Genomic DNA, 25,225 nt, shown 5'->3' on the forward strand with positions numbered 1-25,225 from the left:
GATTCCATTGGCTGGCAAAGGGAAAACCTTTGCAACCCACCAAGTATGAAGTTATACATTTTTCCCAGTAGTATGAATCTAATCAAGAGTGATGGTTCTCATCCAGCCACTTTATATACCACTGTTGGTCAGTATATACTAAAGCTAAACATATCTGTGACCTAGCAGTTCCACTCCCAGGTATGTCCCAAAGAGAAGTGAGTACCTGTATCCCACAAAGACGTGGACAAGAATGTTCACAGTAATCGAGGAATGATCCAAACATCCATCACCAGGAGAAAATGTAAACAGTTGCAGTGTACCCATGTGCTGGATTATTACGAGCAATAAAAACTGCTACACCAACAACATGAATAAATCTCACAGATATAATATTGAGTGAAAGGAGCTAGAGATAAAAGGACGCAGATGGTGTTTCACTTACATGAGGTTCAGAAACAGCAACTTTGTCAATGGCAGTGGACGTCAGGACAGCAGTTAATTTTGGAGGAATATTGATAGGCAGGAGCATGAGGGAATCTGCTTAGGTGCAGGACATGTTCTTCATCTTGATCTGTTATGAATGTGAGTAAAAATATATCAAGATGGATCCTTAGGATTTATTCTGTTTACTGTATGTAAGCTATACCTCAGCTTTCTAAAAGTGAAGGTGTTAAACATGAAATCAGATGCTTTTCCAAAACCTCCTTTCTCCACATCTTTGGTTACATCTCTTCAGTTCCTTATTACAGCCATGGCACATCTCACTAACATTTCCCTCCTCTTGTTTTTGGTGGTAGAATTAGTAGGACTGGTTGCCATTTGGAAGTTTGGGATATTTTTACTTACATAATGCTAATGATCAACTGTTATTTAACAGCCCTTAGAACTGTTAGATGTATTGATATCTGGTAGTTTGACAAATGCAGCTCTGTATCTGCCTGAAATTTTTACCCCATGTGTGAAACATCATGAACGTATATTCACACATTTTGGATCCTATAACACAAAGGAATTACTGCTTTGTAACTTAAATTTGGAATTTAGGTTTCTAGCTGTAATTCATGTGTTTTCTTGGTTAAACATGTTTTTTTTCACTCCTGCGGTTTCTTGAGTCTTGTGACTTTGTAGCCCTCCAATCTGCCCAATCTGAAAAATGGGTGTAAAATTGCATTTGTCACTTCCAGGAAAAAACTTCATAATCTAGGAAATACACCCTGTGTTCAAAACTCATAAGAGGAATGTTCCCGAAATATTAAATGTGTCTCTTTAAAAACAAAACAAAGAAGTTGTAGTCCATATGTACAATGGAATATTACTTAGCCATAAAAAGGAGTGAATTTGAGTCAGTTGTGAGAAGGAGGAACCTAGAGCCTGTTACACAGAGTGAAGTAAGTCAGAAAGAGAAAAATAAATATCATATATTAATACATATATTTGAAATCTGATGGTACTGATGAACCTATTTGCAGGGCAGAAATAGAGATGCAGACATAGAGAACAGACTGTGGACACAGCAGGGGAAGGAGACAGTGGGAGAGGGCTGCACTGACATATGTATACACTACCGTGTGTAAAATAGATAGCTAGTGGGAATCTGCTGTATAGTGCAAGAAACTCAGCTCTGTGTTCTGTGATGGCCTAAGGGGCGGGATGGGAGGGTGGGAGGGACACTCAAGAGGGAGGGTATCTATGTATACACATAATTGATACACATTGTTGTACAAAAACCATCATAACATCATAAAGCATTGTCTTCCAATTAAAATAAATTTAATAAATAAATAAAAACAAACAAAATCTCCTGCTCTCTCCTTGCAAAATCCAGTTTGGGGGTAAGGTGAACCAGTGAGCTTTGACTTGAAGGTGTGTTCGGGTGCCCACTGGGCAGGAAGTCCTTTGGTTGCCCTCTGGTGGCAAGAAGGAATGATTGCATCTTCCTATAGATTTCATCTGCCTAGAAGGACTTCCCTGGTGGCTCAGAGGGTAAAGCATCTGCCTACAATGCGGGAGACCCGGGTTCAATCCCTGGGTCAGGAAGGTCTCCTGGAGAAGGAAATGGCAACCCACTCCAGTATCCTTGCCTGGAAAACCCCATGGATGGAGAAGCCTGGTAGGCCCCAGTTCATGGGGTCGCAAAGAGTCAGACACAACTGAGCGACTTCACTTTCAGAAAGGCCTCAGTTCTATACATGTTGTGTTCTATAAATACCAGTTCTGTGTCTATAAATGCCTATTCTGTAAATGTTGTACTCTTGTCTTTGTTCTTAATACAGTTTGACCATTTTCTGGTTATTCTTCTCAGGACTGTGAAAAAACAGGAATTTCTTGCCTAACAATGCACTGTAACCTTAGTGCACTCGCTAAAGAAGAAAGTCGTACTATAGACATTTATATGCTGCTGAACACAGAAATACTGAAGAAGGTAAGTCCTGAAGAACTATCCTCTCAGAGTTCATTTAAAAACATTTGAATTGGTTTCCTCAGGAAAAAGTCTACCTGCCCCTTTTAAAACTGCCCTGGCCAGCACCATGGGTAATTCTGCTTCAGAAGAATGCCAAGGAAACATACCAGACCCTTGTTATTCAAAGTGTGGTCCGAGGACCAGCAGTGTCAGCATCACCTGGGAGCTTCTTAGACCTGCAGAGTCTTGGACTCCACTCAGGCCTTACCAAATCAGCATGTCTTTTTAAGCAAGAACCCCAGATGTTTTGTTTGCACAGTTGTTTCTTAGACTTTTTTTTAATATTTATTTTTTATTCATTTGGTTGTGCCAGATCTTAGCTGTATCATGTAGTTTCCCAATCAGGGCTTGAACCCAAGTCCCCTGCACTGGGAACTCGGAGTCTTAGCCTCTGGATCATTAGGAAAGTCGCTCTCAGACTTTTACTTGCACATTTTAGATCAAAAGTTTTCTGTAAAGGGCCAGCGGTAAGTATTTTAGGCTCTGTGGGCTATACAGTGTCTTGCTATTGCTCAACTCCACCATTATGTTGTGAAAACAGCCGTAATCCATACTCAAACGAATGGGCGTGACTGTGTTTCAATAAAATTTTATTTACAAAACCAGCAAAGGGGTGGCTTTGACCCATGAAACATAGATTGCCAACCCCTTGTTTAAATGACACCTTGTTTCACGAAATCCACCTATTGAATCTCAGATCACTTTGCTCATATGAGTTTATAAAAGTGGTTAAAAAATCATACAAATTCACTGTAAATTATTTTCACACAAGCACTGCTTAGTATGAAAGGCTACATCCAACAAATTGCTTTTAAAACAATCACGGGAAGATAAAATAGGCAGGTTAGCCACAGAGATTCTCTTTATTTTCCTTTGGAAAAACTGTATGTGTCAGTCCATATAAAACTGTCAGTGTATAAATGAATATCCTTAGAACAGTCATTATAGCATTATTTTTTTAATTGGGTGTGGCAGCAACATGTTGGCCTGATAAGTCACAGGCGAGGGGAATACGGGATGTTTTACCCACTTTCCGTCTCTGGCTGGTGGAGAGCTTAAAGAGTTGTGCTTTCCATGGGTGCTTTGAAGGGAAACTGGCTAGGGGCAAGTTGGGCACACATGGCACTGCTTCCCTGTTGTACCTCTCTCCTGTTAAAAAGGATGGAGTTGGGAGTAGACCCGAGGTGAACCAGAGCACCCCTGGTCACCCCTGGATTCCAGAATATCACATCACAGGAAGTGCCTTCCTGGCCTGGGTTCCCAGGCCAGGTTGGGTGATGATGATTCTGTACACTTACCCATCCTGTTCCTCTTCTTGACAAGTGGCCCTGGTGAGAGTTTTATTGCCTGTGCCATACTTGCCACTGTTGACAGAGTCCTGATACGGCCCTGGTGCTGGGAAGCCACTCTCATTGCTTCTTCAGCCCCAGCCCAGATGGCTGCTGCTTGCACATCAGTCATTTCTGCTGAATCACAAAGCCTCAAGCCTTCCTTGTCCCCAGCTCCGGCCTGGTGTCTGCATCTCTCTCTTTGTGATCAGTAGCTACCCTTTACCAAGGAATATGTCCTGTTGACTGCTGTCCCCATGGGCCATCCAGCCCAGTCTATACCCCAAGACAGCAGGAAGCCATGGGGTATCGTATGTGGGTGTTGGAGGACCATTTTCCTTGCAGATATTCTACAGGAACCAGCAGAAATCTCAGGTATGGAGTTAAGCCTCTGTCAGGCCCAAAGCCAGCCACACCTCCCTGGGAACTCCAAGGGCTCCTCACCTCCGTAAGGACACGGAGCAGCATCAGCCCTGTGGCTCTCCTGGGCTGCCGCTTCTGTTTATTTCCCTTTGACCTGGAGGTCTGCCCCAGACAAGGGAATTTGCAGTTTAATTGCTTTGACCTTAACAAGTTTTTATTTGAAATGTAGGATCTGATTTTTTTAATTATCTGAGGATTCCGATTTCTTGTCGAAGTGTTTGTTATCTACAACTGCAGGAGATCTGTTCCATGCCTCCTAATCTGCTCAGCCTTTAACTTTGACAGTCATCATCATTATTATTGTCATTAGCAATATCCAAGATGATGATAATGATGATCCAAGATTGAAGAGACAGTATATCCAGACCCATAAAACCATAAATTTACAGAACTGGTAAAAGATATCTGCATAGAAAATTATTTACTGCTCAGTATGAGCTTACTGAAGCAGTTTTTTGTTTTTGGTTTTGTTCTTTTTTTTTTTTTTGAGTGACAAGCTTCTGAGAAGCATTCCAAATGTGTTTTATTGCTATTTTTAAAAGGACAATAATTAGTGTGTAACTCCCAGGTAAATTCCACAGGTGGCATCCCCAGGTGTCCTCCCTAGAAGGTCTTTGTGGTTTCTTTGGAAGTGATGAGCTGAGCCCCTTGGAACTATTTTCTGTAGAGACAGTTCTCTTCTTTCCTTTTGCAGGGGTGGGTTTAACCGGATGTGGGCCAAAGCTGGCATCATTATGTGCCTCCTTGCGGGGCAGGCAACCTGAGTAAATATAGAAAGACACCTTTCTGGCAGAGCCCAGCTGCCCCCACAGGTGGGGTGCAGAGTACTCTGGCCATCTGTCCTCTGTTTCCACGATGGGAGCCAGCCTGCTTCTCTCTCAGTAGTCAGTGCAGCCCCATCTGGACCACTGTCTCGATGTTCTGGCCCTTTCCTGAGTCATAGTGTTGCCAGCCCCTCTCTTCTTCCAGACTCCTTCTCCATCCCTGCCTTGGAGCCATTCTCTCATTATCTGTATTGGTGGCTTTAAATCTGAGCCCACGCTAAGGCTTCTACCTACAATGGCTGGTGGGCTCTGCCCAAGTCTTACCTGGGACGAACCTCCTCCCCCAACCACCCCCATCCCCTTTCTCATCAGACCTTTGACTTATTACAAGCCAGATGCTTTCTCCTTCTCATCTCTCTGTCTGGCACCCTCTTTCCCACTTAAAGGGCTTTGACCTCCCCCTCCCCACGCCCCTCAATGCAAAAGCTTCATTTAAGAGTGAAGAAAGAACTAAAAGGAACTCATGTGGAGAGTTTGAGGGTTGTGGTCAAGGCAGGAAGATGCTTGGGAAATGTAAATCAGATGCCGTCTGTGGAAGGCCAGACCTAGATTTATCGTACACAATTCAACAGCTTTATTTATTCTCTACTCTTTGGGGAATATGTCAATACCAAGATCCAAATATCTGGCTCCTGCTGCTTGGAAACCACAGCACACAAGCCTGCATGTGTTGACTTAGCAAAACTCCAGAGCTTTTCAGCTTCCACTGTGATATGAAAAAATCCTCAGGAGAGAGACTGGAAATCTCTGCTTCATTCAGTGATAGAAATTTCTGTCTGGTCTACATGGAATCATAGAATTTCAGTTCCACCTAGGATCTCAGGGCCCTGTCACTGTGACTGAAAAGTCTTACAGCGAATCATACTGTTTCATCCTCAGGACAGTTCATCTGTCATCCAGTTCATGACCCACGCCAAGGTGAAGGTGGACCCTTCCCTGAGAGTGGTGGAGGTTGCCAGTGGGAACCCGGAGGAGATGACGGTGAGTACAACCCCCACCTCGACGGCCCCCCACCAACACACACAGCCCTTTTCCAAGGGTGAAGGAATCTGGGTGACTTGGGAGACTTGATGCTAGAATTTGAGGATAATGATGGCCTCTAAGCCGAGATGTCAGCTTTGTGGTAGACCCACGACCTTGCCTGCCTTGGCTTCCAGGCCCCCCAAGGGGAACTGTGGTCTGCTCTTGTTGTGATAGCCTTGTTCTCCAGGATGCTGTTATGTGAGAGCTCCTGGCCATGACTAGCCAAAAGAGAAATTGTCTGGAAGGACCCTTGACAGTGCTTGTTGCATTTCCATTCTAGAACCAAGACTATTTTTATCTTTCTCAGACCTTTCCCTGAAACCTCATCTGCCTTCCCAATCACTTTGCTCCATGGATAAACACTCAGTGTTTAAATACAAGTTGGTTGAGTAACCTTCTCTACCTGCCCCCCATATCCTCTGTGAAGTGTATTTGGCAAGCAGCCTCAAGATGGGAGGTGTTGCAGCTGGGAGTTCAGATAGGGGAGGGAAAGGGGTGGTCTTGGAATTTTGCTGCCTTATTATTTTCAGGGTCAGGAGGGGAGGTGCATCCTTTGACACCCAGACTCAGGTCCTAGGTACATAGAAAGGGAAGACATCAAGCTCTGAACTGCTTTTGCCAATAAGCTATGCAATGATGCTAGCTTTTTGCATCTCCTTTCCTGGAATTTACTTCTTTCCAGGGAGACTTTACCCTCTCTTGAAAGAGTCAATACTGCTGTGACAATTTTACAGAAGTGAAAAATTCACAAACATTATTTGCTTGCAAAGAAAAACATGTTAATTTATTTTTCTAGTAACAAGGGAGACACTGCATGTCTAAATGTTAGGATGGGGATCAGAGCTAAGAGACTCAACAATAAGACACTGGCTAGGAAGGATACATATAGAAAATGAATCCCTAGGACCTCCATGAACCCTCCGTCCTGAGCAGAAGACAAGAGTGTCAGCTGGTACAGAAGGAATAAGAATCTGTGAGAATGTTAAAGCTACCCCAGAGTGTGGGTATTCCATGCCCAGTTCAGGGAAGAACTTTCGGAGGCAGACTTAAATTCCTTGACTCACATCGAGAAATTGTCCACCTGGTCGTTAATAACAGAAAGTGAATGGGATGGAGTGGAATGATGCTGAAGTCCTTCACTCCCAGAGTCACTGTTTCTGGAGATCAAATATCTGGAGTTGGCTTTTGTCTTTTCCTCTCTTCCATTTGGGCATTTAACTGCCAATCCAGGCCTTCATCTGGGGAGTGAACAAGAATGCAGAGTCACTGGTCATTGTCACAGCTCCAGTTAAAAAGCTTTATAGGATGAGATACGTGGCCAGCAGGACAGGTTTGGAATGTTCTGGTAGACCACACTGTTCCCAATTAAGAGCTAACGGAAGTAATTAATAGGTTTCCTACAGGTGGAATCCCTTGGGTAAATGAAAAAACTATCATGGGCGCATTGCCTTTGATTAAAACATAGAGCTGTGGGATCCAGAAAGACATTGCCTGACGTTCCGTTGTTGGATTCTGGGTCACCTGTGAACCCCCAAAATACCACTTCCATTAATTACTGTTCCATTTTGAGCACTGTGGTGATACTTTCATTATCAAGAGTTCTTTGGAAGGAGCTCTCATTTTCAACTGATTTTTTTCTGGTACTCCCAAGAAAAAAGGAACACCCTTCAGAATGCCGCAGTGCCCCTATCTTTCTCCTTTCCATGAGTTTGCCTTTCAATCCATGAGCCAAGATGAAGTACTATAATCTGTTCTCAACTTTCCTGGCAGGAAAAAAAAAAAATCCTTTCTGAGTAGAAAGGTTTGCCTTTTTAGAACAAACATGTTCCTCCCTGCGTGATTCTTCTGAATGCCTGGCACTCTGTCAATCGTCCGTCGGAAGGGAAATTTCCATAGAGGCTAGCCACCAAACTTAAATCGGGCAAAATTTCACAAGATTGGAGATCAGGCACCACATTTGTATGGCCTTGGAATGAACAGGAAGTGTATTTGCAGCTGGTAGCGGGCAGGGTGTGGGTGAGAAAAGGAAAGCAATCTGTTTTTAAGCACATAAAGTGTGCATGGTGATAAATTCAACTGACAGGGAATATAGATAATTTTCTTGGGACTCATCGTGTCTTTTATTTTCATGCCGTGGTATGGGGAGTGCTTTCCAGAGTGTACGGGTGAATAGCTGGAAATACGTACTGATGTTTGAGGCATCTTCCTTTTTTATTAATAATACATTTGAGGTGCCCTTGCCAGGCGGAGTGTTAGCCATGTGTCCAAGACCAACCACACCAGCTTACCTGGCTTTGTACATACTCAAACCTGAGAATTCTGGATGGGGTCTGAGTGACTGTGTTCAGTGCTGACTGTGCCAGTATAATACACTGAATTTCCTATTATGTCCAACCCAACCCTTTCAACTTTTCTGGGAGAGCTGCCAACAGCTGAGGCAAGAAACTCCCTGGGGGCAAACCAAGAATCTACAGCACACAGCTCTGCCGCCGAGACCTACCACCCCAGACTCCCTTCTCTGGCCATATGAGAGGCTTGTGTGAGTTACAGAGCAAATCTGTTTTGTTAGTACTTTGAAATAGCAACATATGTGATGGACATGGAGATCCACAAATGGATAAATCAGCCATTGCCATGTGGAGTGGGCATCAGGTTGAGGTTCTGGGTGCCAGCAGGAGAAGCTGATCCTGTCTCCTCTTAGCAGAATCAGAATGGATTAGGATGATATCAGGGAGCTCTCAGAACTGCTGGTGAGGTTGGAGAGCCTGATGGGCATGTGAGAAACCTGCAGGGCCAGGACCACAGGCTGGGGCAGGCCCCAGGGAGAGCCTGGCTTGCTGCCCTGGGCACTGCTTCCCTGGCTTCTCTCCACCTCGTGCTCTAGAGTCATGTGGAGCCTCTCCCTAGCTGAGGTTAGGCCCCTGTCTCTGGGGAGCCAGGCCCCCCAGGAAGAGCAGGTGGCTGGCATTTTTGGCTATTGTAGTTCAGCCTCCCCCTCATCCTGAGATTCACCCATAGGAGGATTCCCCAGCACTGGAAGGATGCTAAAAAGTGAGGAGCATCCGCTCCCATGTGCTTCTCTAACACTACAGGCAGCATGGGGCCATCTAATCCGTGGCTCATTGAGGGCTCCCTTCTGAGCTAGTCTCTGTTCATTCATTTAGACCATTTTGTCAGCTCCATTGATAAGAGAATGTGCAAATTTTTGTCCATAGGTGGTTGAGGAGTGTTTGCGCTTTGGCCTTTGTTTTAAGAATTAACGTGCTTGAATGAGCTACTTCTGATTCGATAGGGCAAATTTCTGGGGCCTTCTCCTACTGCCACAGGAACCACATGTCCAAAGAGGTGGTCGCCTCCCTCCCACAGTCCTCTGACATCACCATCTCTCACCCTACAGGTGGGGAGACAGGTCATGATTTTTACAAGTCCCCAGAGACTCCACGGTGCCCTCCCTGGGTTAGAACCCCCAAATTTTTTCCTCGAGTGAACAAAGAGCCTCTGATGCTTAGGAGGAAGAGGCAGCTTGCCCTGGCTCTCACATTGCTGAGCCAAGGATAGGGTCCGGACCTCTTGACTCTCATCCAGGTGCTCCTTTCTCTGCTCCTGCAGCCACGCAGTCATACAGGAGGGCACTGCGCCGTCTTGGATAAAAGGTCCTTGACAAGTGCAAGTGTCCACCCTGGAAAGGACACTGACTGGTTTTAAAGTCTCTCTGTTAAAATTGCCAGGTTCCCTTGGGGCCCAGCCAGCCCCTCCTGACTGGACCCGGTTCTCCTACCCCCGTGGGGGCTTCCCTGTTCAGTCTGATTCAGACTCCAGAATGGAACCTCCTGGCTGCAGCCTTGCTTTTATTTCTTTTTTTTTTTTAATTTATTTTTATTGGTTGGAGGCTAATTACTTTACAGTATTGTAGTGGTTTTTGCCATACATTGACATGAATCAGCCATGGATTTACATGTGTTCCCCATCCTGAACCCCCCTCCCACATCCCTCCCCATCCCCTCCCTCTGGGTCATCCCAGTGCACCAGCCCCGAGCACTTGTCTCATGCATCCAACCTGGGCTGGCGATCTGTTTCACACTTGATAATATACATGTTTCGATGCTGTTCTCTCAGATCATCCCACCCTCGCCTTCTACCCTAGAGTCCAAAAGTCTGTTCTGTACATCTGTGTCTCTTTTTCTGTCTTGCATATAAGGTTATCATTACCATCTTTCTAAATTCCATATATATACATCAGTATACTTTATTGGTGTTTATCTTTCTGGCTTACTTCACTCTGTATAATGGGCTTCAGCTTCATCCATCTCTTTAGAACTGATTCAAATGTATTCTTTTTAATGGCTAAGTAGTATTCCATGGTGTATATGTACCACAGCTTTCTTATCCATTCGTCTTCTGATGGGCATCTAAGTTGCTTCCATGTTCTGGCAATTATAAACAGTGCTGCGATGAACACTGGGGTACACGTGTCTCTTTCAGATCTGGTTTCCTCGGTGTGTATGCCCAGGAGTGGGATTGCTGGGTCATATGGCAGTTCTATTTCAAGTTTTTTAAGGAATATCCTCACTGTTCTCCATAGTTGCAACCTTGCTTTCATTTTTGAATAAACCTGCCTCTCAAGTACAAATTGATCAGGCCAGCAAGTTCCAGCTTCATTTGTTCTGAAGTTGGTCAAGTTCACTTCCCAGTCTTGACCCTTCTGGGAAGTCAGTCGTTCTAGTTTGGCCTTTTCTTTGTGAACAGGAAACACTGCATTTCCCACTTGGGAATTAGAAAAGCTTGCCCTCAAATCCCATCTCCCTCACGTCCCAGTGGTGTGACTACAGGTATCAGGTGAGTTCTGTGAGCCTCTCTTTTCTCGTCTATAACGTGGGAAAGCTAGTTTCTTCTCCCTGGAGATTTCCCCTCCACGCTGCTTCCTGCCACTACCCCCACCACCCCAAGATGCACACCAGCATATCTCAACCAGAGGGCATCATCTAAGGTGGTGGATGAGATACTCCAGAAGGTACCACCTGTAGTTCCTTTGTTGTTTACTGCATCTTGAACCAAGCTTACAGTTTTCTGTCACCAAATAGACTATGACTTGTACTTTACTGTTTACATGCCAAATTACAGTTAAAATTACATTATATCCAGCAAGAGAGTTCTCCTTCTTGTTACATCAAGAGGTAGGAGGAAGAAGAGAGACACCTCCATTCTCTGTCATCATCAAATGATGGTAGGCAGTCCTCTCCCTTCACCACCACCCCCATGTGAGAATTAAGCTCTAATCATAACAAATTTAGAAAAACCCCAGTATAGTTTGCTGTTTGTCACTATTTAAAGTTTCACTTGATGAATACTCTATTGGGGGCTTGCTATGGACCAGGCGATGTACAAGGCACTGGGGATGCAATGGGGAACCAAATAGCCATGCTCCAGGCCCTCCCAGAGCTAACGAGGGGGTGACAGATGGTAAAAGAGAAGCAAACAGCTTTTTTTTTTTTCAAACTGAGATGAGTTCCATGGGAGTAACCTGCTCTAGACTGAGGGAAATCTAAAGAGTGTTTCTCCAAAGAAGTTGAAATCTAGAGAGTGAGGAGGAGTTAGCCTGCCAAGCACAGGGAAGAGTGTCCCAGTGAGGATGGAGAGCTGTGTGAAGACCCAGACAGCTTGGCGTGTTCAAGGCTGAAACACCAGGGCGGTAGCACCTGGTGAGTGGTGAAGACATCCATGATGGGAGACACCGGGAGACATCCATGACGGGAGACACCGGGAGACATCCATGACGGGAGACATCCATGACGGGAGACACCGGGAGACATCCATGATGGGAGACACAGGGAGACATCCATGATGGGAGACACCGGGAGACATCCATGACGGGAGACACAGGGAGACATCCATGATGGGAGACACTGGAAGACATCCATGATGGGAGACACAGGGAGACATCCATGACGGGAGACATCCATGACGGGAGACACAGGAAGACATCCATGACGGGAGACATCCATGACGGGAGACACAGGGAGACATCCATGATGGGAGACACCGGGAGACATCCATGATGGGAGACACCGGGAGACATCCATGATGGGAGACACCGGGAGACATCCATGATGGGAGACACAGGGAGACATCCATGACGGGAGACATCCATGACGGGAGACACCGGGAGACATCCATGACGGGAGACACCGGGAGACATCCATGACGGGAGACATCGGCAGGGTCACACCATATAACACCTCGGGGCAGTTACAAAGGGAAACTGTTGCAAGCATTTGTTTTGAGCAGGGAATGGCATAATCCAATGTATATTTTGTAAAAATCATAGGCTACTGTGTGGACAGTAGATCGTAGGGGGCTACAGGAAAGTTGTGACCATGACTTGCTAGAAACGATGATGACCCAGGAGATGGAAGTGGACAGGTAGATTTGTATCGGTAGAGGTCTAGCAATCTCTGCCAGTCACATGTAGAGTATCTGTCCTAAGGGGTTGGGAGGGATCAAATGACATCTTGATGCAAAGCCCCTCGCCTGGTATATCACATGGGCAGTCAGTTAATAGTGGCCTAAGGCTTCCCTGATGGGGAAGCCAGTAAAGAATCCACCTGCAATGCCGGAGACATGGGAGACATGGGTTCAATCCCTAGGTCAGGAAGATCCACTGGAGGAGGAAAATTGCAACCCACTGCGGTATTCTTGCCTGAAAAATCCCGTGGACAGAGGAGCCCGATGGGGTACAGTCCAAGGAATTGCAAAGAGTCGGACATGACTGAGGGACTAAACACACACATCCATTGAAGAAATGGGTGAAGAGATGCATGAAGAGATGGTCAAGGATGGGAGGAACCAAATGAAGAGTAGCTTCTCCCTCCCTCAAAACCTCAAGAGTCATGATCGGTTTACTGTAAACCAGTGGTTTCCCGCTATCATCATGCTTATCATTTCTTCAAGCAACAGAATCCATTTCTAAATTGAAATGTGCTTTGATTGAGTCAGAGGTGGGGTGCCTGTAACTCACCACCGTTTGTATCTCTGTTTTCTCTGGGGGTCCTCTACATGCCCTCACCAAATCCCTGGGCTCTATGGAAATAGGAAACCACTGCTATGGAAGGCTGTATTTTAGGGCAAGGCTTCTGTCCCATCCTTCAAATTCTTTAACTAAACATGAACTGGACCTCCAATAAACATGAATGAGAAAAAAAAAGTTAGCCTCAAGACTCCCATAGCACAAAGGTAAACACTGTACACGCACATGTGTGCAGACACGCATGCTTGAGCACACACACCTATACATACACACACACCACAGTGTGGCTTTGGGAAAGCCTTAGTTGAAGAGGTTAGGACAAGCTGCATGGAAGGAGTGATCCCTGAACAAATATGGAAGGCATTTTGTTTTTTTTTTTTTTTTTTTTTACGGAAGGCATTTTCTAAGTGGACAGGGGAAGGTCAGCCTACAGGAGGAGTCAGATGATGTCTGAGGATAGAGTCTCAAGAAACAGACCCTCAGATGAGGATGTGGGTACAACAATTTTTTTAAAGGAAGTGTTCCCAGTGAGATGGGGAAAGAAATGAGGAGACAGGATAGGGAAGGAGAACGAGGGAAACAAAAGTGGGATTCCAGGGGGCCCTGGGCTCAGCAGAGCTCTGGAGCTCAAGTAATACTTCAAAGTTCTACTTTGAAGCAAGGGAAGTAGGCTTTCTCCTTCCTGCTGTGTGTCAGCCACTGGCCAGAGGCTGCCCAGGAAATATCCAGCGCCAAGATCCTCCCCCTTTTCCCGTGCCCTGAGGGAATGCAGCCTCTGACGGTGCCATCCGCTAGAGGTGAAAGCTTGTAAAGCTGGGGTTGGATGTAGGGAACTGATCGAGGGCCCTGAGAGGCGTGAGCAGAAAGCCAGCAGCATTGAACACTGGTCCCCACCCAGACCCTGGGGGCTCGGCTCGGCGGGCCTTCCTGTGCCCCGTTTTGCTTAACAACTTCATTTTCGTTCATTTATGCTCAGCTCTTGTGATGTGCTGGGCATTTGATGCGATTATCGCCTGACACTCTCATGTCACCCTGTGAGCGAAGTATCATTGCTCCTACTCTCTGATGCGGAAACTGAGGCTCCCAGGTGACAGCCTGAGATGCCGCAGCTTATCAGTGAAAGAGCCAGGTCTGGCGTAAGGCCGATTGTTTGCAAGCCCAAGGCGCCCTTCACCCTCTGCTCCTGAGGCCCGAGCTGTCCTGTTGTCTGGCCCACACACAGTGGAGCACCACTCCGGCAGATTGGTAGGAAACGCAGCCATGGGTGGTGAACAGCTGGCCCGTCGTCTTCGGAGAGACCCTTGGCTCCGGTGACCTCAGAAGCACATCATGTTCTAACTTAGTGGTCTGTTGATTCTGGAACTCTTCCTGTTGTGGCCTGGTCCCTAACCAGATGCACAGCTACTCATCAAGAGAATTAGCACTCATCGAGGGCCCTCCTTAGCCTGCGGTAAAGGAGCTGTTTCCCACCCCCCCCCCCACCCCCCCCACCCCCGCCCCTTTAAAGAGCAGTCATGAGGTTTCTCAGGAGTAATAGATATAAAACCTCTCACCACCATGTCTGGCACACAGTAAGTTCTCAACAAATGTGACCCATTCTTAACAATTAAGGAATCAGCACCAGTCTAGCTCATCCCTCTGCAAATTCTAACAGCAAGGAATTCCTGAAACCCAGCAGCCAGGGGCAAGTTTGACATCTTTGTTTATCACAGCACAGACTTGCAACAACCAGCTTGCCAAATGCAATTTATTTTGTATTCATTGATGTCATCTCCATAAGTCTGAGTCTTCAGACTCCCCTGAGCTGGGCTGCTTTCTGAAGTCTCTATTCTGAGAGCGATTTAAGATGTGGTTCCACTAGGAACATTTCCTCCAGCTCCCACAGCCCTTTCTCCCTGCCCCCTCCCCCACTGTTAGATGTAATTAGAAGCAGGTGAAAATGGCATTTCCTTGTTCCAGATGTTCTTCTTTTCCCACGTTTTATTTTACATACATTCCTTCCCTCTGTGAGACCTGTGTGTGATGTCGATTATGGAAAGCATCTTGCCCTTGTAATTGACCTTCAGCTGGGGGGCCTGGATCTGAGTCTTCCCTCTGGTGTTGCTGATGCTGAGCTCTCCCCTCAGCCCTAGAAGCCCCCTGTCCAGCCAGGCCTGGGCCAGCTGTACTCTATTTCGCTCATATTCTCCGGCCTTTTAGAGACCTGAGCATTTCCAGCTATGACATTAAGCATATTTACAGTGGTCAGAACATAAAAGTTTCCAGAAACCTGCAAGTGAATCAAGTGCTGTGGTTTAGGCTTGCCAGCTGCCCCAGGCTGGAAGTTGGTTCCCTGATGCCAGCTTGCTAGCCTCAGGTGCATTCAAGTTTATAGCAGCAGGCAGGATGCCCAGCGTATGGGCCTGCCATTGCCCCCGCCCCATGTCTATCCTCCTCTAAGAATCTGTTGAGCCAGACAGATCCTCAGGCTCCTCAATTCTCTTATGTTTTATTAGTTAACGCCTGACACGCAAGCCCCCCAGCCTCAGTCTGCTACTGTGTGACAGTTTATCCCTTCGCTAATCAGAACTTCTGCTGCCCCATCTTTCAGCCTCCTTCCCCCCACCCTCTGAAACCTGCAGGCTCCCCCTCAGCCTCAGTCTTTTTCCTCCTTTCTCATTACTTCCTGTTATGTTGGGAGTGTGGATCTCCCTTGGCAATACCACTTCCTCTATAGCCTTCCTACTGGACCTATTCCTTGAACCCCCACACAAAGTTCTCCTTGCTAACCTATATTCATTTTGCAGCCACAGTGCTCTTTGCAAAATGCAAACTATGTCACTCCCTAATTAAAAACTTCCATTGGCTTCCCATGCCTCTTAAGATAAAGCATATAATTCTCTCTAGTTTTTTAGGTTTAATTCCACAGTATCTGTAATGCAGTATTTAAAGCATCCCTTATTCCTCCTATACTTATTAACAATTTTCTCAGATAGTTTTATGAATGAATCTGATGATTTCTAAGGATTATTTATAAGGAATTCTCAAAACTGTGCCTCAGGAAGACAAAAGAGGGTCTACATTGCTTTTTGGAGCAATTCTCTAAGTGAATAAAGGAGGAGAATGAGAAGCTTGAATTTCAATGTTTTATGAAAGGAAAAATAACCTATTAAACCAAGCTATTTAGGAATTAGAAATTATGATAAAAATAACTGCAGGTTTGGCTTGATTTAGTGCAGCCATCGAAAAGCTATATGGGGCCAGTTTTCAGATGGAAGTCACATGCTTCTTAATGTAAAGCATATAATTCTTAACACAGTCTCCAGCCCTTCCCTGTCTCTCCAGCTTCATCTTGATCATCTTCCCTTGGCTTCTTACTCATTCCATTTGCTCCAACTGTACTGTCTGCTGGCAGTTTCTCACTCCTGCTAAGCTGTCTCCTGCCATAGAGATTTTTCACATGCTGTTCCTTTTTGGAATGTTGTTCCTGTCCCTCTTTGACTAGTTAACTTCTGCTTATCCTTTAACTCTCAGCTCAGGCAGTCCTTCAAGTATTTCTTACTGACTCCATGCTTATCTTAGAGTCTTTTCTAACCATGAACCTCTCCTTGGGGGCACTTTCTAAATTATAATTTTGCATTTATGTGTCTAAACTGGCAAGTATTCTCTGTAAGCTGGAAGTTCAATGAGGGCAAAGACTTCCTGTTTTATTGATCAAAGGATCCCCACAGTGCCTGGTACATATTAGGTCCTATATATACATTTGTTGAATGGGTGGACAGACAAACAAATGGATGGATGGGATGGATGAATGGCCAGGACTCTCAAAAGAAATAACATTTGCTGATTTATTTTTGAAGTAGAAAAAAGAAAAGCACACTCAAAAACTCTAGCTTCAAATCTCTCCCTTTCTTTTGTTGCAGAGTGAATCATAGTCATACTTCATCTAATGTTATGGCAGAGAGGACATTGGATTTATTAATTTGCACATTCATGAATCACATAATGGATTACTACCTTGGTCTAGGTGACAGGAGAACATGCATTCAAATCCGTGTTCTATAAGAATTCAAAGTTTACTGGCGTCCATAGAAAGGAAGATACATCATTATGTTACAGAGTGAGGAGGACTTAGAACTGGGATGATGAAGTGCTCCATAGTGGTTTCAAAACTAACCCTTGTGGAGGGTGGCTTCCCTTGAATTGGTTCAGGGGCTAGGGTAGAAGGGACTGGCTTGGGAAGGGAGGCTGATCCGGCAGGACTCTAACTGCCCACCCTCTTTATACACAGAAAACCTCCACGGTTTTTCTGTTTTACAAATTGGGGTGCTATCACAGGTTTTCTCTGTTAAGAGAGGTTGACAATTGTTTCCAAAAGCTCAGAGAATGATTAATCCTGCTGAGAAAAGCAGAGTAAGTCAGTCTTCTTGGAACAGAAGATGTTGGAGCAGAGCCTCTCCCTTTAATTTTTTTTTCAACTTGGCTTCCAAATGCTCAAACTCTTAAAAAATAGTTAAAGTATGGGGAAAAAAAATTATTTTGCCTATGGAGATAAAAAAAAAATAGTTAAAGTATGAAAAAGGAAAACATAACCCACAGTATTAAAAAAAACACCTATTTACTTTAAAAACTCCTACTTTTTCTGCAAAGCTGAAGTTTTGTATATGTTAAATTGATAATGATTTTTTCATATAGCTTTATAGCATGTATCATTTTTCCCATTTATTATCATGTAAGTCTTGGAAATCAGACAAAAGATGATTGCATGTCCTTTCTACGACATCCTGGAGTATTCTCTAGCCCCTTTCTACTCAAAGTGTGGTCCATGGACCAGCAGCATCAGCATCAGCATCACCAGGGAGTGTAACCAAAATGTGGACTCTCGGGCCCCAACCCAAACCCATTTGTTCAGAATCTGCATTTTAAGTAGATTCCTCATGTGATTCTTACACAATTAAAATTTGAGAAAAGCACTGTTTTAACAGGCCTACCTAACTCCCTAGCGGGAGCTTCCCAGGTGACTCGGTGGTAAAGAATCTGCCTGCCAATGCAGGAGACACAGGTTTGATCCCTGGGTCAGGAAGATCCCCTGGAGAAGGAAATGGCAACCCACTCCTGTATTCTTGCCAAGAGAATCCCATGGACAGAGGAGCCTGGTGGGCTGTGGTCCATACGGTCTAAAAGAGTCGGATATGACTGAGAACGCACACATACTCTGAATTGTATATTCAGTATAAAGGGAAACCATCTGTAGTATAAACTGAGAAGTGACGTGATGAGACCTGTGCTTTAGGAAAGCAACTCTAACAGCAAAGAGGCTCCTCCAAGGCTCCTGAAATAATACGGGTGAGAGAAACTCAGGCTTGACCCTAAGCAATAACTGGGGATGGGGAGAAGGGATATTTAAAGAGGTACCAGGGATGAGATTAAGAAACAACTATGTATAAAATAGATAAGCAGTACGGATATATTGTGTAGCACAAGTAATTATAGACATTATCTTTTAATAACTTTTAATGGAGTATCATCTGTAAAAATACGGAATCACCACGCTGTATTCAGTTCAGTTCAGTTCAGTCGCTCAGTCATGTCCGACTCTTTGCGACCCCATGAACTGCAGCACACCAGGCCTCCCTGTCCATCACCAACTCCCAGAGTCCATCCAAACCCATGTCCATCAAGTCGATGATGCCATCCAACCATCTCATCCTCTGTTGTCCCCTTCTCCTCCTGCCCTCAATCTTTCCCAGAATCAGAGTCTTTTCCAGTGAGTCAGCTCTTCGCATCAGGTGGCCAAAGTACTGGCGTTTCAGCTTCAGCGTCAGCCCTTCCAGTGAACACCCAGGACTGATCTCCTTTAGGATGGACTGGTTGGGTCTCCTTGCAGTCCAAGGGACTCTCAAGAGTCTTCTCCAACACCAAAAGCATCAATTCTTTGGTGCTCAGCTCTCCTTATAGTCCAACTCTCACATCCATACATGACCACTGGAAAAACCATAGCCTTGACTAGATGGACCTTTGTTGGCAAAGTAATGTCTCTGCTTTTTTTTTTTAATTGATATATTTTTTAATTTATTGAAACCTTTACCCATTTTCAGATGTCTTCTCTCTTTTTTTTTCCATTTATTTTTATTAGTTGGAGGCTAATTACTTTACAATATTGTAGTGGTTTTTGTCTCTGCTTTTTAATATGCTGTCTAGGTTGGTCATAACTTTCCTTCCAAGGAGTAAGCGTCTTTTAATTTCATTGCTGCAGTCACCATCTGCAGTGATTTTGGAGCCCAGAAAAATAAAGTCAGCCACTGTTTACACTGTTTCCCCATCTATCTGCCATGAAGTGGTGGGACTAGATGCCATGATCTTAGTTTTCTGAATGTTGAGCTTTAAGCCAACTTTTTCACTCTCCTCTTTCACTTTCATCAAGAGGCTCTTTAGTTCTTCCTCACTTTCTGCCATAAGGATGGTGTCATCTGCGTATCTGAGGTTATTCATATTTCTCCTGGCAATGTTGATTCCAGCTTGTGCTTCCTCTAGCCCAGTGTTTCTCATGATGTACTCTCCATATAAGTCAAATAAACAGGGTAACAATATACAGCCTTGACGTACTCCTTTTCCTATTTGGAACCAGTCTGTTGTTCCATGTCCAGTTCTAACTGTTGCTTCCTGACCTCCATACATGTTTCTCAAGAGGCAGGTCAGGTGGTTTGGTATGCCCATCTCTTTCAGAATTTTCCACAGTTTATTGTGGTCCACACAGTCAAAGGCTTTGGCATAGTCAATAAAGCAGAAATAGATATTTTTCTGGAACTCTCTTGCTTTTTCGATGATCCATCGGATGTTGGCAATTTGATCTCTGGTTCCTTTGCCTTTTCTAAAACCATCTTGAACATCTGGAAGTTCACGGTTCACGTATTGCTGAAGCCTGGCTTGGAGAATTTTGAGCATTACTTTACTAGCGTGTAAGATGAGTGCAATTATGCTGTATACCTGAGACTAATGTAATATTTTAAATCGACTGTGCTTTCATTTAAAAAAAAATATGATGGACTGATTCAACACTTCTTCTTTTGATTTAAAATAAAGGATTTTGGCAGGATCATCCTGCTTATTAATGGTGGCAACCAACTGGATTATCAGTGCTTCCTGCCTCTCTCTGTGGTCCATGCTGCTATTCCTTTGGGTTTTATCTAAGATGTGACTTCTTAGAACTGCCAGCTGCTCAGACCGTCCCCCACAATGAGTTTATTAGAATTGAAATGTGTAGGAACCAGCTCTGCCAAAGCATAAAGCACACGTCCAAGATGATGAACGGCATCACTAAAAATAATAAAAGATTAAGCACACATTCCAGGGAAGTGACAGGGCATTCTTGTGGAATTTGCCAGACTAAACTATAGTGGATACTCTTCACTGTCTCTGTATCCACAAAACTGGACCTCCAAAGTGGCTTTGCCGAGATACAGATTTTGGACACCGCCAGCAGGCAGCATCTCTGTGCAGCCATCGGGCTGATCCAAGGGGCTGGGCTTACAGCTGACCCCATGGAGCCCACAGCGTGTCTCAGCAGTTCATTGTCAACGAAAAAGTTCAGCAGTCTTTTCACTATGCGGTCAGAGACCAGGAACCTTCAGAGACTGTCTTACTTCCCCATTGCACAGAGGAGGAAACGGAAAAGATGATCTTGGTTGCCCAAGGGCGCACCTCTTGGCTGCGGTACCTCATCGTTCACCTGTACCTGATATCACGAGAGAGTCTGAGTGTGGGAGATGATTTGATCCACAGCTTTTTAGAGGCAGTGACTCAATGACGTGAATCTGTCTTTAAGGACAGGAGTCTCTAATCTGAATCAGATAGAAAACAGTAGGCTTAAGATGACAGACTTTACAGTCCCTTTCTATCACACCTCCCCTCACCACCACGTATTCCTTCTTCAGGGTTGCCCCATATCTGAGAATCTCTTTCACATTCAGTTCATGAAAATGCATTCAACTGCATACATAGGTTGCTTACACTGTTCTCTAGGTATACTGACTTCAATAAATCATTTTTTTTTTAAATTAAGAAGTGTGCCAACCATGCACAACCTCAAACAAAAATCCCTCCCTGCCAGCAATGCTAGTGATACTGATGGGATCACCCAGCATGTGTCGGGGGTGGACTCTGCCAGGTATGTCGTGTGAGTTAGCCCCTTGAGTTCTCTGGGGAGGGCTGTTCTACCCCTATTTTACAGATGAGAGAACTGAGGCTCAGAGAGGTAAAGTACCTTGTCCACGGTCACGTAGCCAATGAGTATATGCTACAAAGAAACCTCATTTCCATTCCCCAAAGTGACCGCTATGTTCTGTAGGCTGTTTTCTTTGACTTGTCCCAACATAGAAAGGAATGGTTTCTCTTCTGCCTGATTTCCCTTGAGATAATATTTTGGATTCAGGATCTGTCTCATGGATGTCCCCTCCCCCAGCACAGCCCCCTTCCTATCCCGCCTGTATGAATGAAGACAGTGAGACAAAGATGATTGCGTTTGCTCTCCTTTTCACCAAGGGAGAAACAGTGAATGATCCATTTAGTTGACAGAGTGTCTTTAAAGAGCCACCATCAGCCACACACTCTATGATGTGCTAGTGACCAGCTTAGAGTGGGCCTTCAGGGGTGGCTAGACCTGAGTTCAAATCTTGACTCCACTTGAGCTAAATGGCCTAGAGCAGGATGGTGCTGAATACCTCCTGGGGTGATTGTGTGAGTCAGACAGAGATTGCAAGGATAGCACAGAGCCTGACACAGAGGTGCATACAAGAAATGTTTGAAAGAGGGAAGCCAGGCCCTAAAAAGATAACATAAATGGTGCTAGGCTATATCAGCTCAGTCCTGGGTCCTATCCCCATTGAGGCTTGAGCAGGAGAGCAGAACCCCTGGGCTTCCTGCCAGGCAAAACATCAACTGGCTTCCAGGGTTGAGCAAGGTTTAGGTAGGCTTCCCCAAGGAGGGGCTAGACATTCCAAGGACACGGACCAGGTTGGACAAAGCCCTGTGGCTGGGCCAGGCAGCCTGTCTGCCAAGGGAGACAATGGCTGCCCAGAACAGAGATTTCTGTCTCTTCAGCAAAGAGGAGCTTGAATGGGACCTTGGGGTGTTGGGAGGATTGGCCACAGAGAACACGATGGATGCTTTGAATTATGCAAAAATAAACTCCACTGTGACCAGTGGGGCAAAAACAGAGCCAAAGGATGCAGTCGGTGTTGAGCTAATACATGTTAAACAATGGCAGGAGGGTGTGGGAGCCCTGACTCGTGTGTCCATTTCAGGGGTGTAAATACTCTCGTGATGGACCATTTCAGAATACCATAGTAATGTCCTTAGATGTGGAGCTGGGAAGAGAGGCACACAATTGGCATCATTAGAATGAGCCAGCACACCACCATGGTTCATAAAGGTTGGAACAGCTTGCCTCACTGAGACATGGGCTCTGAGGAACCTATGACTCCCTTTGGGGACCAGGGCTTAGCTGCTCAAGTGAATGCCTTCAGTGTCATAGGCATCACCATGTGACCCAAGGCAGACTGTGCCTAGCCCTTGAGATCTACAGTCTCCTAGGGAAACTGGCATTAATCCAGTGTAACACTAAGTTACATGGTGCGCTGAACACTCAGAAGTCCTCTCTCATCTGGAGGGCACACCCATGACCTTTGTTTCAAAACCCATAAGAAAACGGAGACTGTCATTGTCTTTTCTGAATCAAGAACATAGTACCTCGTCCAAGTTTTTCGCCACGCTTACATTCACTTCGTGGTATTTAAACCAAGATTGTTGTCTTTACAAGCCCTTCAAGAATTGAGACTTCAGGTGCCTTTTCAGATCCTAGTGAAAAACCCATCAGAATACCACCAGAAAAGCGTTCAACAGGGTCCGTTTTATAGCAACAGCAGTCTGGACGCATCTCTCCGGTTCAGCCTCAGTGTCAAGCCCAGGTTGGGCCCCCTCGTGCGGTGGGTGTTTCTGTTGGGGAACCAGCTCACTCTTGGTTTGTCTCCCAGGTGGTCTTTGAGGCGTTGCACAATCTGGAGCCACGAGGCTACGTCGTGGGCTGGATCATTGCCATCAGCTTGCTGGTGGGAATCCTCATCTTCCTGCTGCTGGCCGTGCTGCTCTGGAAGGTGAGTGGAGATCGTGGGTCCCCAGGGAGTCTCCGCCCAGATGCCCAGCTCTCCTGCCTTGCTGGGGTAGAGCTAGGGTAGAGGTTTCATGTTGGAACTTCCTTCCTGGAGCAAGGTCCCCTCCAGGCAGTGAATGGAGTCTTGACTCCTTATGAGGTCATTCACACCTGAGGACTGGACCACTTCAGAGGGAACCCCAGAATTTCACCCTCTTCTTCTTGGGGCTTCCCTAACAGAGTTGCCACCAGTCCTAACACAGGATGATGGAAGCCTCCCTCCTAACCAGAAGCTTGGCAAGTAACAGCTGGGACTGGGATGTGAATGGTTACCTTGTTTACTTATCATAAACGTGAGAAAAGGAGCCACAGAGCCACTCTCTGTTCTTCTCCCATGTGAAATATGGGAAAGATTTCCACCCAGAGGACTGTAGTAATGGAGATAGACTATGTGTCCAGAGTGCTGCCCAGGTGTCTCCATCAGAAGTTCTCCCAGCCCCATGGGCGTTCATTTGTAGGTGCCCCAGGTGGCAGACTTTCCCTGCTTCCTTCGACAGGGAGCACCTGCTCATCCTTCACATCTTGCCTCTTGTCACTTTCTCAAGAAAGAGGGGTGTTTTCACCCTCAAGTCTAGGATAGTTTCTTTGCTCTGCACTTTGCTCTCAGGGACTTGGGGTCCTTAACTTTGGAGCCTCTGTATTCATCAGTAATGGTTTCAGAATCATTATCTGAGGAAGGTCTGCCTCTTCCACTGGAAGGTAATGTGCCAGCTGAGTGGGGTCCTGTCTCTTCTCGTTTCCACCGAGTTCCCAGCTCCTAGAGGAGCACCAACTGGGACTTCCTGACACCCAAGTTCCTGCTTCTCTAGTGTTCTGGGTTTCAGAGGCAAGTGGAGACATCCTTTTACATGATTTTGGATGGATGCTTTAAATTAAAATGATTAGTTTCTTTGGGATTCCAAAATAACTTGTATTTCTTGATCAATCATAGATATAAATCAGTAAGAAAAAAAGTTGTCAAGTACTCAGGAGCCCTTAGCCTAAAAGTGACCATTTACGGTCCCTTTACCTTTTGACCCTTTTCTCTACCTAATAGACCAGGCATTCTCATAGCACCTACTTATTTTAGTGTATTAAGTTCTTTGGTAAAATACCTAACATGTTTTCAAGTGCAGGACATCTAAAATGAAAGCAATAGATTCAATTATCAATCTGAAAAATATATATATACTTCAGAGTATCTAAGAAGTCTAGAAACAGGAAAAATAGTGTCTTGTGGCACATTTTTTCAGATTGACATTTGGACTGATTGCTTTAAATTCAGAGATTCTTCACCTAAAAAGTGTTTCAGGCTTGAAGAAAGATACATTGAACTTATCACTTGAAAGTAAGTTCACCTCTGGTTCCCATACTTTGAAGGCACTCCTGTACTGTTTCAGAGCCTCGCTGTCTCTGAACGCAGAGCTGTGAACATTGTTCCCCGTTTTTAAAAGCCTGTGTCCAGTGCTGTCCTTGGCCTGCAGTTGTCGGCGGATCCCCATCCTCAGATGTTGGGGTTCAGGTGGTTCCTGGCTTCACACTTCCCGTAACTGCACCAGTGGATATGCTTAGAGCCAAATATTTGCAAAAATCTTATATTATGTTCTTAAAAGGAAGCTTTAAAAACAGAATTACTGAGTCAGAAGAAGTGTGCATTTTAAGCCTTTTATTACATATTGCCAATTGCCCTCTATAAAGGTTACACACGCAGTGTATCAGAAGTGCCTGTTTTCCCATATATTTGCCAGGAGCGGATATTGTCTTTTTGGGGAAAAAAAAAAAAAAAAAAAACCTGTCCATTTGTTGTTTGTTTAATCTGCATGGCCAGATAGATTCTTAATTCTCCTTTTTCTCCAACTCCAACTCCTTCCTGCCAAGGCGTCTGGTCTGTGGGCAGAGAACAAAGCCAGCTCAGTGCTTGAGATCTGAAGACAACAAGGGCTTTGGGGTGTATGTGTGTGTGAAAGAGAGAGAGACTTCCTCTGTCTTTGTATG

At 45.2% G+C, this 25,225-nt stretch overlaps 1 protein-coding gene across 4 annotated transcripts in view; it reads left to right on the plus strand.

The window, feature by feature from the left end:
• ITGA9 (integrin subunit alpha 9) overlaps positions 1 to 25,225 on the plus strand; it is a 356,853-nt gene that overhangs the window by 317,210 nt on the left and 14,418 nt on the right. For 3 of the 4 annotated variants that reach the window (XR_011483592.1, XM_070455417.1, XM_070455418.1), the window contains exons 25-27: positions 2,285 to 2,404; positions 5,898 to 5,999; positions 23,076 to 23,195. Coding sequence is in view for 3 of the 4 variants with exons in the window: in XM_070455417.1 (XP_070311518.1) it covers positions 2,285 to 2,404; positions 5,898 to 5,999; positions 23,076 to 23,195 (342 nt within the window). In the remaining variant the exon portion in view is untranslated. Of the gene's footprint in view, position 1; positions 1,621 to 2,284; positions 2,405 to 5,897; positions 6,000 to 23,075; positions 23,196 to 25,225 lie in introns of those variants that run through there. The other variant, XM_070455419.1, reaches the window with a different exon arrangement.

Source organism: Odocoileus virginianus, chromosome 26 (assembly GCF_023699985.2).
Source record: "Odocoileus virginianus isolate 20LAN1187 ecotype Illinois chromosome 26, Ovbor_1.2, whole genome shotgun sequence".
Classification (NCBI taxonomy): domain Eukaryota; kingdom Metazoa; phylum Chordata; class Mammalia; order Artiodactyla; family Cervidae; genus Odocoileus; species Odocoileus virginianus.